Below are 13,523 nucleotides of genomic sequence, written 5' to 3'. Positions count from 1 at the left end.
AAATATATGACAAGATGCTCAATCTTACTAAAATGCAAATAAACATAATATGAGGGAGGTGGTGGTGGTGGGATGAATTGGGAGACTGGGATTGACATATATACACTAATATGTATAAAATAGATAACTAACAAGAACCTGCTGTATAAAAAAATTAAATTCAACTAAATTCAAAATAAAGAAAAAAACCCATAATATGATACAAATTTCCACCTATCAGTTAAGTAGAATTCAAAAGGTTAATAGCCTGCTGTGTTGGGGCAGATGATCAGACATTACTAGTAGATGATAAATTAATACAACTTCTATGGAAGTTAATAGGCAAATGTTAAATATATATTCTTTGGTACTACAGTATCACTTTTAGGATGAGAAATTGAATATATAAATGACGAATGGCCAGAACCACATAAGCTCAGGAAGCCAAACCACAACCTCTGCAGCAACCATCCCAGAAAACCAAATCACAGACTCTCTAGCAATCAGTCCAGGAAACGAAATCACAACCTCCTTAGCAATTGGCCCAGAATAGTGAGGATTTGGTCAAAAACTGCCAGCCTCCCTATTTTTTTTTTTCTTTTGTGGTACGTGGGCCTCTCACAGTTGTGGCCTCTCCCACTGCGGAGCACAGGCTCCAGACGCGCAGGCCCTGCGGCCATGGCTCACGGGCCCAGCCGCTCCGCGGCACGTGGGATCCTCCCGGACCGGGGCACGAACCCGTGTCCCCTGCATCGGCAGCCAGACTCTCAACCACTGCGCCACCAGGGAAGCCCCAGCCTCCCTATTTTTGCCCTCAGCCTCCAAATCAGGACCAACCAGAGAAAGCCAAATATGATCTCCAAATCACATAAGATGCCCCACTTCTAGTTAGGCCCAACTCCGGATTTCCCAAGTCAGCAACCTCCAATCAGAAAATACTAAAGCCTTCCCTTTTTTTTTCACTATAAAGCTTTCCCACTCCCCTGCCTGCCAAATGCAAGTGATGGTAGCTGACTCCCTTGCTATAGCAAGCTCTCAATAAATAGCCTCTGTTTGTTCAGTTTGGGTGGTTTTTATTTATTTCCACAAGAATTGTATTCTACAGATGCACATAGATCAAACATACACATATACAAACTCTGATATAGCAATTTCACTTACAGGATTTTATTCTCCAGACACAACTGCGTGTGTTTGTGTGTGTGTTTGTACTCAATTAATAAAAAGACATGACCATGGCACTTGAATCGAATTTTTCTCCAGGACAGTTGCCTGCTTCTAAGAGGCTAAGATGCTGAGTAGTGTGTTTGACAACCTCAAAGTGCTACAGGTGCAAAAGTTCTAATCCAAGACCCACCAAGATAGGGGGCCCTGGTAAAACCAATGAATACTCAGTCCTTATTCAGTCCAAGGAATAAGGACAAAGGATAAGTTAGGCTGCCTAAGCTCTGTATGGCCCAGAAAAATCTCAGTCCCTGAATTTAGATTGAGATATTCCTAGATTACTAGCTCCTCTCCCCAGGCACAAGACAGAAACAAGCCTAAATTACCTCTACAGGAAGATATCATCATCCTTCATCTCAAATTATTTCTAAAAACAAACCATCAACTACACTGCCATATACAGTCTAAGAAAAGAACAACATAAATGAAAAACATTAGGAATTACAGACAACTGAAACAGATTCACATGGGCCTCAAGATACTGGAACTCTCAGACACAGACTTGAGAAAAACTATTTCAACCAATATCATTTACAATAGTATATAAAAATCAGATAGGAACAAATCTAACAAAAGATGTTTCAGATTTCTTTTGTGGGCTGAATTGTGTCCTTTCCTCCCCAAATTTATACATTGAAGCCCTAACCCTAAATAATTAAGAATGTGACTGTATTTGGAGATAAAGCCTTTAGGGGGCAATTAAGTTAAAATGAGGTCATTAGGGTGGTCCCTAATCCAATCTGACTGGTGTCCTTAGAAGAAGAGGAAATTTGGACACACAAAGCCACACCAGGGATGTTCTCCAATGTAGGAAAGATCATATTGAGGTCACAGCAAGAAGGTGGCATTTGTAAGCCAAGGAGAAAGGCCTCAGGATAAACCAAACCTGCCAACATCTTGATCTTGAACTTCTAGCCTTCAGAACTGTGAGAAAATAAATTTTTGTTGTTTAAGCCACCCAGTCTATGACATTTTGTTATGGCAGCCCTAGCACACTAATACAGCCTCTATGCTGAAAATGACAAAATAGGGATAAGAGGTACTAAAGAAGATACAATGTCTATGAATTGGGAAAATGAATTTTGTTAAGATGTTAATTCTCTTGAAAATTGATCTAGAGATTGAATGAAATCTCATGAAAAGCTCAGCAGACTTTTTTGTATAAATTGAAAATCTGATTCTAAAATTTATGTGGAAATTTAGAACAACCAAGACAGCACTGAAAAAGAGTTAAGTCAGTGGATTTACACTACCAGTTTTCAAGGCTTAATACTAAGCCACAATAGTTAAGATAGTTTGATATTGGCACGGAGATAGATAAATCTATCAATGGAACAGAACAGAGAGTTCAGAAATAGACCCACAAATATATGGTAATGTGATTTTTTACAAAGTTGCCACTGTAATTCAAAAAAATTTTTAAAGGTACTGGAGCAACTGGATAACCAAATAAGAAAAAAACAAAGCTTAACCCCTATCTCACATAAAACACACAAATTAATTGAAGATAACAATCCTAAATTTTTATGTACATAATAACATGGCATCAAAATAAATAAAGCAAAAATTGACAAAATCAAGACAAGAAATAGGCAAAAAAATACAATCACAGTGAGAGATATTATATGCCTTCCTCAATAATTAACAGAAGAAGAAGAAAAAATCTGTAAGATATAAAAGATTTGAACAACACAATTAATTATTCACTGAGCCATAAAACAATTCTTGACAAATGTTAGAGGACTGAAATCATGTAGATTGTTATGTAGAATATTGTTATGTAAACACAATGCAGTTAATCTAGAAAACAATGTCCAAAAGGTATCAATAGACTTCCCATATGCAAATAATACACTTCTAAATACTTACGGGTCAGAGAAAAATCATAATAGATGTTAGAAAATATTTGAAATTGAATGAAAATGAAAAAATTAAAATGCTACATATTAAAACATGTGGAAGCAGGCAAAGTAGTGATTGGAGGGAAATTTAAATCTTTAAATGCATCTCTTAAAAGAGAAAAAAGGTATATCTCTCCATCTATTTGTATCATCTTTAATTTCTTTCATCAGTGTCTTATAATATTCTGCATACAGGTCTTAGGTAGGTTTATTCCTAGATATTTCATTCTTTTTGTTGTGTGGAACAGAATAAAGAAAAAAGAATGAAAAGAAATGAGAAAACACCCTAAGAGACCTCTGGGACAACATTAAATGCAACAACACTCACATTATAGGGGTTCCAGATGGAGAAGAGAGAGAGACAGGACTGGAGAAAATATTTGAAGTGATTATAGTCGAAAACTTCCCTAACATGGGAAAGGAAACAGCCATCCAAGTCCAGGAAGCACAGAGAGTCCCTGGCAGGATAAACGCAAGGAGAAACGCGCCAAGACGCATAATAATCAAATTGACAGAAGCTAAAGACAAGGAAAAATTATTAAAAGCAACAAGGGAAAAATGACAAATAACATACAAGGGATCTCCCATAATGTTAAGAGCTGATTTCTCAGCAGAAACTCTACAAGCCAGAAGACAGTGGCACGATATATTTAAAGTGATGAAAGGGAAGAACCTACAACCAAGATTACTCTACCCGGCAAGGATCTCATTCAGATTCGACAGAGAAATCAAAAGCTTTACAAACCTGCTCTACAACAAATGCTAAAGGAACTTCTCTAAGTGGGAAACACAAAAGAAGAAAAGGATCCACAAAAACAAACCCAAAACAATTAAGAAAATGGCAATAGGAACATACATATTGATAATTACCTTAAACGTGATTGAATTAAATGCTCCAACCAAAAGACACAGGCTCGCTGAATGGATACAGAAACAAGACCCATGTATATGCTGTCTACAAGAGACCCACTTCAGACCTAGGAACACATACAGACTGAAAGTGAGGGGATGGAAAAAGACACTCCATGCAAATGGAAATCAAATAAAGCTGGAGTAACAATACTCATATCAGATAAAATAGACTTTAAAATAAAGAATGTTATAAGAGACAAGGAAGGACACTACATAATGATCAAGGGATCAATCCAAGAAGAAGATATAACAATTATAAAGATATATGCACCCAACATAGGAGCACCTCAACACATAAGGCAAATGTTAACAGTTATAAAAAAGGAAATCGACAGTAACACAATAATAGTGGGGGACTTTAACACCTCACTTACACCAATGGACAGATCATCCAGACAGAAAATTAATAAGGAAACATAAGCTTTAAATGACACAACAGACCAGATAGATTTAATTGATATTTATAGGACGTTCCATCTGAAAACAGCGGATTACTCTTTCTTCTCAAGTGCACACGGACATTCTCCAGGATAGATCACATCTTGGGTCACAAATCAAGCCTTGGTAAATTTGAGAAAATTGAAGTCATATTAAGCATCTTTTCTGACCACAATGCTATGAGATTAGAAGTCAATTACAGGGAAAAAACGTAAAAAACACAAATGCATGGAGCCTAAACAATAAGTAAATAAATAACCAAGAGATCACTGAAGAAATCAACGAGGAAATCAAAAAATACCTAGAGACAAATGACAACGAAAACATTACGATCCGTAACCTATGGGATGCAGCAAAAGCAGTTCTAAGAGGGAAGTTTATTGCAATACAATCAATCCTACCTCAAGAAACAAGAAAAATCTCAAATAAACAATCTAATCTTACACCTAAAGGAACTACAAGAACAAATAATAGTGTGACCATTTGACAAAAAAAGAACAAGTAGAAGTCTTTGCTCTAATGGATATCAAGAATGGATACAACTATATTTATTAACACAGTGTGGTATTAGCACAGGAAATAGACAAAAAGGCCCATGGAACAGACTTGAGGATCCAGAAACAATTCTGCATATTTTTCAAGTCTGCTAAGTTCCATTTTATGCTTCTTATATCTTCTGTTTTTCTCCTTTTTATAATCATGTTTTCCTTAAATGTTTAAACATATTTATAATAGCTATTTTTAAAGACCCTGTCTGCTAATTCTGTCTTTTGTTGTATTACTGGATCTTCTGTTGACTGATTTTTGTCCTGGTTTTGGCACATTTTCCTGGTTTTTATGACCGCTAGTAGTTATTTCCTTGGATGCCAGTCTTGTGGATACCTAGGTTATATTGCCTTCTTTTAAGTATCTTGAGGGTTTTGAGGGGGCAGGTAGTTTAGTTATTTGCAGGTAAGTCTGATTCTATCAAGCTTTGTTAGGAAGGAGGTTATCCAAAGTCACTTTTATTCTAAGCCTAGTTTAGGTTACTCTTAATGCATTGACTTCCTGGAATCTCTACTAAATGCTCTGCTGTTCCACAAGAAGTCTCCACTCAGGCTGGCTGGACTTCAAATGTCTCTCAATGTTATGTGAGCACCAGTAGTTGTTTAGCTTATAGTTCCCTGATAATTGGTTTTTCCCCAGCTTCATACATTTCCACTCTGTGTATGCACAGCTTAGTATTCAGCCAAAAACTCAGATGTATGGAGCAATTTGTTTGCCTAGCTCCCTCCTCTCTGATCCTCTTTCCTCCCAATTCTAACCAGCTAAGTCTTCCCAAACTCAACTCCCTGTCTCATCTCTGCAAAACTGCTGTGCTCTGCTTAGATACTCCTTTGTGTGCTAGAACCCAGTTACTGCTTCCAGGCAGAAGATCTTGTCTCATGATCACATTGCCCAATGTCTGAAAACAGATTATTCATATATTTAGTCCAGTTTCCTAGTTACATATAGCAGGAAGGCTAGTCTGGTACCCTTTACTCTACCACATCTGAGAGCAGAAAGCTTTATCATTTTTTTTAATGTTTACAAGATTGACCTGGGTGGAGAGATATATACTTTTTATACTTAAAAATAAAACCTAATAAAATTAATGTTATTTTTACAAAAGAAAGAAAGGTGTTTTTAACCCAAAACATCAAATATCCAAAGTCATATCTGTATAGTCTCATATTCTCAGTTAGTGGTTAAAAAGAAAAAATAGAAGAAAAAAGAACAAATCTCCAAGAGTAGCAATGTGACACTAGCAAAATGTTCCAGGTTGTCTGATCAGCCTCCCTTTCTTGGTCCAGGTACAGGAAGAATGGGGTTCAACAGCAGCCACAGCACTTTTAAAGATGCCCACAAGGCTATGGCAGTGCTCGGTAGTGAAGTGGTTAACCTTCCTTATGTAAGAGCAGGGCCGAGAACTTAAAACATGAGTAACTTACAATTCAGCTTAGCTTTATGGTGAGGTAGAGTTTGTTTAATTAGTAGTTAGAACTGCACATTGTTTATAGCTATTGGTATTTCAATAGACGCTTAAATGTTTGAACATCTAAAGCTTAATAAGCCTTAGTTCTCCGAAGAAAAACATTGATGTAATTAAATTTTCAATTACTCTAGTTGTTTTTTTTTAGGGGCCCATGCAGTTAATAAAAGCTAAGGCATTTAACAATGCTCATTTAAAAACCTAATCTGACACCTCATTAATTAGCTAACACTTATAGCAGATATTTTTAATATAAGTTTCACACAAGCAAAGTCACAACTTTTGAAAAGTACATGTAATGACACATGAGACACAGGACACATGAGAATAAATAAAAGTAACTATGTCTCAGATTATTTTGTGTGTACACATGAATGTGTGGATCAATTATGGCTTTCTAAAAACCATTCTTCTGCACTGAGACCAATTACTGTTTGTTTGGTTTTAATTGTACGGTCAAACTAAAAACACTGAAGCAATTGCTCCTCAGAGCTTCCTTGCCCCCAGGATCTTTCCTTCAAGTCGAAAAAAAGAAAGTGGCAGAGGTTTACAAATTGCATATAGTCTTATTTTAATTAAACACTGAATTTGAAATGGAATAGGAGAAACTTCTCCACTGACAGATTTTGCTACCCACAGATCACTACAGCATCAGTACCACAAGGGAGTTCATGATTCGCACCCCATCCAGGAACTACTGGGTCACAATCTGAATTTTCAAAACATCCCAGGTGTTTAGTGTGCACATCAAAGACTCAGAAGCCCTGCAGAAGCATGACCAGTTTACCAGTCAGGAAAGAAACTTGCCAGAGTCCTTGCCCTCAAGGAGCTTATAGTCTACTGGGGTCAGGGGAGGCAATCAACAAGGAAAAATTCAATTATAATTTCCTGGGATAAAGGTGGCATGGTGATGTCTACTCATTGCATCAAGGAGGGGCACTTTGTCAAGTCTGGGAAGCAGGTTGACCAAGAAAGGCAAGTTCAGATCCTAAAGAACAAACATGTAAGGGGCAGAGAAACATAAGCGCATTAAGGAGGCCAAGAAGGAAAAGAGAACTCTAGGAGACTACAGCATCATGAAAACCAAGAGAAGAGGCATTTCCTACAGATAATCAGCCGTGTCAACACACAAAACATTATGGGTATCTCAAAACACCATGCTTTATACATAGTAGTCACTAAGTAAGTGTTCACTGTATGAGTTGATGAATAAATGCATATTTACCTCAGTGTTAAGTAAAAACCGGAGTATGAATTCAAGAGTATCTAACTCCCATTCTTATGCTCAGCCACCAACCCCTATCATATGCAAAGAAATAACCATATTTAAAAGTAAATTTTAATATATAAACATGTATGACAAATGCCTAACTTGAAACTAACAAAATAAAGTTTTCTTTTAGGTATGAATCATATATTAGTTTTTTTTGTTTAACTCACCTCTCTGAAACCACCCCCTGCAAAAGCAACTAGTACAAGTCTTTGTACCCAGTAGGCATTCACTAAATATCTGTAAAACAAAAACTGTTCTAGAGATTGTTTATCTCTGCTCTCTCCCAAAATCACATTAAAGTGATGGTAAAGGAATTTTTTTTTAAAGAAGGAGTAATTAAGTATAATTTATATACTGAACAGTGAGGAGAAGCCCCCCCCAACTCAATTGTCTTTCCCTGTTCAACTCCAACAGTGGTGGCAACCATGCTTGTTTTGCCCTCATTCCCTGTAGAAGGGTGAGAAGGACTTCTTGGAGAAACTGAAGGCCTCAGAGCAAAGACCTACAGACACTGACTGGCATTTGGGGATATCCCAGTGAAAAGGCCCCTGGCTTCGCGATCATCCTACAGAGAAACCCATCTTTATTTGAGGAGCCTCTTCCAAAACACACAGATTCTAATTAGCTTTTAGGTGTCTCACCTCAGGCAAGGTTCACTAGACTTCTGAGGAAAACCTCCTACATGAAAGACAGAGCACCAGGGAAAAAAGCAAAGAAAAACCTGAGGGGAAACAGACATAATGCTAGGAGCAAAAGACAAAGAGGGAGGGAGGGAGGGAGAGAGAGACAGGAAACCTCAGGGAGATAAAAGGAGCCATGGCATCTTGTAAGAACAAGATGCCGTGAAAAAGGAACGTTGAGACATAAGAAAGTACCTGGAAATAAAAATATGATAGCAGAAATTTAAAACTCAACAAAACGGGATAAAAAGTTGAAGAGGTCTCTTGATAAGAAAAGCAAGAAAAGTAAGCGATGTAAAATAAAACAGATTAGAGGTTCCATTTGGAAATCAAATATCCAAATGAATAGGACTTCCAGGGAAAAGAAAAACCTTAAAAATACAAAAGGAAGGAAGGAAGGAAGGAGGGAGGGAGGGAGAGAAAGAAAGAAAAAGGAAGGAAGGAAGGAAGAGCAAGAGAGGAAAAAAAAAAGAAAGGGAAAAAATTATCTAAAGAAATAATGCAAGAATATTTTCCAGGGGCTTCCCTGGTGGCGCAGTGGTTGACAGTCCGCCTGCCGATGCAGGGGACACGGGTTCGTGCCCCAGTCCGGGAGGATCCCACATGCCGCGGAGCGGCTGGGCCCGTGAGCCATGGCCGCTGAGCCTGCGCGTCCGGAGCCTGTGCTCCGCAATGGGAGAGGCCACGGCAATGAGAGGCCCGCGTACCGCAAAAAAAAAAAAAAAAGAATTTTTTCCAGAATTGAGGGCATGAATTCCCTGATCTAAATGGCCCATAACTGCATACCAGCGCTGTGAATGAAAAAGGATTCTCAACAAGCGATATCTTCATGAAAATTCAGAAACCAGGAACGGCAAGGAGAAGATTCTAAAAGCTTTCAGAGAAAGAGTAGCACCAGACTTGTTGCAGTCACATTGGAAGCTAAAAGATAATGGAGAAATGCCTTCTCAAATGAGATGAAATCAATTCCAGCCTAGAATATTAATCTCAGCCAAACCATCAACAAGGTGAGAGAAGAACAGAGTTTCATACATAGTACCTTACTTCAAAAACTTTGCCTCCCATGTACCTTTTCTCAGGCAGGCATTGGTCAGTATGTTTCACTAAAACAGGGATATAGGACAAGAAGGAAGAAGACATGGGGTCCAAGAAACAGGGTTTCTGACACAGGGAAGAGGGGAAGGGATTTCCCAGGAGGAATGCTGCATAGCAAGCCCAGAGAACAACCAGTCTACAAAGCAGGAGATGCAAGAGGTCCGGAAAGGATGTGACTAAGAAAAAAAAAGAAACTGCAAGATTTCCTGGTGAGCTTCACCACATGGAGAGGAGTTTTACAATTCCTGCAGAAAATTTAGAAAGAAAGTAGTTATCAAATATACAGAAAATTAAGCCAAAGGGTAAGGCATACTTAAGCTATGATTGAGTCCTGCCCAAAGTTAAATAAAAAATAAAATATAACCACAGTGTACCATATCAGCGGTGAATAACATTCTCATGGTCAGTTTAATATACATAACTGTACTGAATATGTATGTAACCAAAAATTGTGATAAAATGATCTTGGGAAAATGGAGGAAGGGAAGGAAGTATGGGTTAGTGATAGAGGATGGGGAAGGAGTGAGGTAAGTTAAAAAAAGCCAAATGCTCATTTTCCACCAAAGTAAATGGAATTTACATCTGAGACTGAAAAATCAGAATTCAGAAGTTTTAACTCGTTATTTTGAAGAAGCTGCTAAGAAGGGCAAAAGCAGTTGCTTCTGGGGAGCAACATTGGAAGGCAGTGTGAAGGGGAACAGGAAACTTCTTTTTCTTAAGTTTTGTAGAACTATTAAATGTTTTTAAACTGAGTGCTCGCATTACTTTGTTTAAAACAGAAATCCAATATATATATATATATATATTTAATATATATATTATATATATATATATTTAAAATTTGAAACTACAATAAAAATTAACCAAATAAAAAGGAAGTATTCTTAAAATCCTAATACAGTAGACAACATAGATGATCAAAATTCCTTGTGGACATGCAATCCTCTTTATATCCAACTCACTGATCACCTCCCCCACCTCAACCTTATTCCCTCCACAGACACAGTTCCTTGCACTCAGACCCCAAAAGCTCAAGACATCAATGAGCATACCTAACTATGGCTCTTAGTCCCATCTAGGGAATAGAACAAAAAAATAAGACTGGGTCTCTGTTTCCAAGTCACATGAATTGTTTGAGAGGCTATGTCACATGCAGGAAATAGGTAATAACATAAATTAATCACAATTAAATGGTAACCTGTGTGGTACAAACCATATGGAGTTCAGAAACATGTCAGATCTGAGAGAATGTGCCTGGAGCAGTGTGAGGCAATATGGAAAGTGGTGAGAAAGAGGCTGGATGTAGAAGCTGGGCCACATCACTGCCTGCTCTATAGATCATGTCAAGGTTGGGGGTTTTATCCCAAGTGTAATGGAAAGCCATTAAAAGGATCCCAGCCAGGGAATGACACAATTTTAAGATCACTCTCATCATTAGATGAACAATGGACTGGAAGGAGGCAAAACCAACAGGGGGAATAGTTAAGTGGCTATTGAAGTGGTTCAAGTGAGAGATGATAGTGGCTTGGACCCGGATAAAGGCTATTATTAAAGACCCATTATAGAAATAGAATCAGTAAGATTTGCTGATGCCTTCCTTATGTAGAGGATGGGGGGGAGGAATTAGCAGGAAGAAGGAGCTAAGGATGATTCCCAGAATTCTGATTGGAGCAATTGGGTGGAGGGTGGTTTCACATTCCCAGAGGGAGGAAGACTGGGAAAGATAACAGGTTTTAGAGAAGAAAGTTAAATGTTAGGGGTTGAACAAGTTAACATGCAGGTTCTTGAGATTCCCCACTGGATTTGTCAAACAATCAATTGATTCACTGTCCTCTCTGTGTTCCATATTCTAGGATATCACATGGGTTTGGGGCTCAGCAAACAAGTCCAGTCTAGAGTCAGTTTGGGGGAGTTGTTGGCATACAGATGGCATTGGAAGTCATGAAAATGTATAAGACCATCTAGGACAGTGGTTTTCAAACCTGGAGTGTGCATTTACAATGCAAGTTTCAAGACCCCCATCCCTGAGAGTTTCTGATTCAGTAATTCTCAGTGAGGTCCAGGAATCTGCTTTATTAAAAGCCAGTCCAGGGCCTCCCTGGTGGCGCAGTGGTTGGGAGTCCGCCTGCCGATGCAGGGGATACGGGTTCGTGCCCCGGTCTGGGAGGATCCCATATGCCGCGGAGCGGCTGGGCCCGTGAGCCATGGCCGCTGGGCCTGCGCGTCCGGAGCCTGTGCTCCGCAACGGGGGAGGCCACAACAGTGAGAGGCCCGCATACCGCAAAAAAAAAAAAAAAAAAAAAAAAAAAAAAAAAAAAAAAAAAAAAAAAAAGCCAGTCCAAAATGTTCTGATGCAGGTAGTTCAGGCTCAGGTTGGAACGGACAGAGGTGAGGAAGTAGCAACAGCAAGTGTAGCCAATCCTTTCCAGAAGTTGGAGAGAAATTGGAGAAGTTGGAGAGGTTGCTAGGTAGAGGGGATGTGAGACCAAAGGGTTACCTTTTTTGAGTATTATTAGTTTTTTTTAAAGGTGGGAGACACTAAAGTGGTGGTTCATAACCTTGGCTACACATTGTAATCACCTATTGAGATTTTCTAAAATATCAATGCACAGGATACACCAAGACCAGTAAATCAGAATCTCTGGAGGTGGAGCTTAGATACCAGTATTTTTTAATTTAATTTTTTTTTATCATTTTTCCCCCTAAAGCATTGTTTTTATTTCCCCACTGCCTGGCATATAGTACATCTTCAATTCACATTTTTGGTTGTGGAAAGTATTGCTGAGCCAGTTAGCGGATAACACAGACAACAGGAAACAGTATGTATTGTAAAATTCATGTTATCTTCCTGTGAAAAGGATTATAATCCAATTACCTACTTTCAAATGGGGAACCGGAACCTGAGAGAGGAATTGAATTCCTAAGGTCTGTCAGCCTTGGTAGTAGTGAGTCAGGACCAGAACCCAGTATTCCAATTCCCAGGTCAGTGCTGTCCTTTGAACAATCCCATTTTGAACACACCCCAAACCCGCTCATCCATCAAGACTCGGCCTGCCTAATAATACCTCCCCCTCGACACCTCATTTCCTCAGTCACAAACCAACCCTGCCGTCTCTTTCATCAAACCCGTTGTCAAGCCCAAACCCGCCTGCGTCTCAGACCCATCCTTCCCTCACCCCCTGCCTCAAGCCCAGTCCCCGGACTTTGCGCTTGCTCCACTCGGGCAGCGGACTCTGTCACCACAGCGACTGGAGACACTCGAATCGGCCCGCAGCAACAACGGGAGAGGAGCTCCTGGTAGTACATTATTATTATTTTTTTTTTTTGCGGTACGCGGGCCTCTCACTGTCACGGCCTCTCCCGCTGCGGAGCACAGGCTCCGGACGCGCAGGCTCAGCGGCCATGGCTCACGGGCCCAGCCGCTCCGCGGCACGTGGGACCCTCCCGGACCGGGGCACGAACCCGCGTTCCATGCATCGGCAGGCGGACTCTCAACCACTGCGCCAGGGAAGTCCCAATTATTTTTTTGTATATGCTTTCCTTACCGCTTCCCGCGCCTGATGCGTGAATTTGAGAGTCTGGTAAGAAAGCTCCATCAGGACACTGTGTTAGGGCCCGAGAGCAGGGAGAAGAGGAACCAGTTACTAGGCTGACCAGTACATCCACCGATGGCGGCTCAGGGAAACCTGACGCTTAACCAGCCCGCCCCCTTCAGGATTGGCCAGAGCCTGGACATGCCAGCCAATCACTGGGCAAAGATGGATTCTTTACTCATGCCAATCAATGTTAGAATAAGTTTGTTAATCCGGAGGTTTTGCACGGCACTGACCAATCGAGAGACAGAAAGGGGATGATTGGCAGGTCTTGGGTCATTTGCAATTGTTTTGTTTCCATGAATTCTGTCTCTAAAGTTTATGCACCATAGTATTTGTCCTTGATTTCGGCAGTTGTTCAGGCCTTCGTGACCCAATGCTTCTGTTCCCAAGGCTCTATTTTGGCATCCCGTCTTC

General features: G+C 39.7%; 1 protein-coding gene across 6 annotated transcripts in view; it reads right to left on the bottom strand.

The window, feature by feature from the left end:
- Positions 1 to 13,179, bottom strand: part of KATNAL2 (katanin catalytic subunit A1 like 2) — an 88,912-nt gene extending 75,733 nt beyond the window's left edge. For all 6 annotated transcript variants that reach the window (XR_014295724.1, XM_082640541.1, XM_082640544.1 and 3 more), the window contains exon 1: positions 13,059 to 13,179. Coding sequence is in view for 5 of the 6 variants with exons in the window: in XM_082640541.1 (XP_082496667.1) it covers positions 13,059 to 13,109 (51 nt within the window). In the remaining variant the exon portion in view is untranslated. The remainder of the gene's footprint in view (positions 1 to 13,058) is intronic.
- Positions 13,180 to 13,523: the final 344 nt, after the last annotated feature.

The sequence above is a fragment of the Mesoplodon mirus genome, assembly GCF_964341445.2.
Source record: "Mesoplodon mirus genome assembly, chromosome: 13".
Classification (NCBI taxonomy): Eukaryota; Metazoa; Chordata; class Mammalia; order Artiodactyla; family Ziphiidae; genus Mesoplodon; species Mesoplodon mirus.
This window is presented reverse-complemented; position numbering and strand designations above follow the sequence as displayed.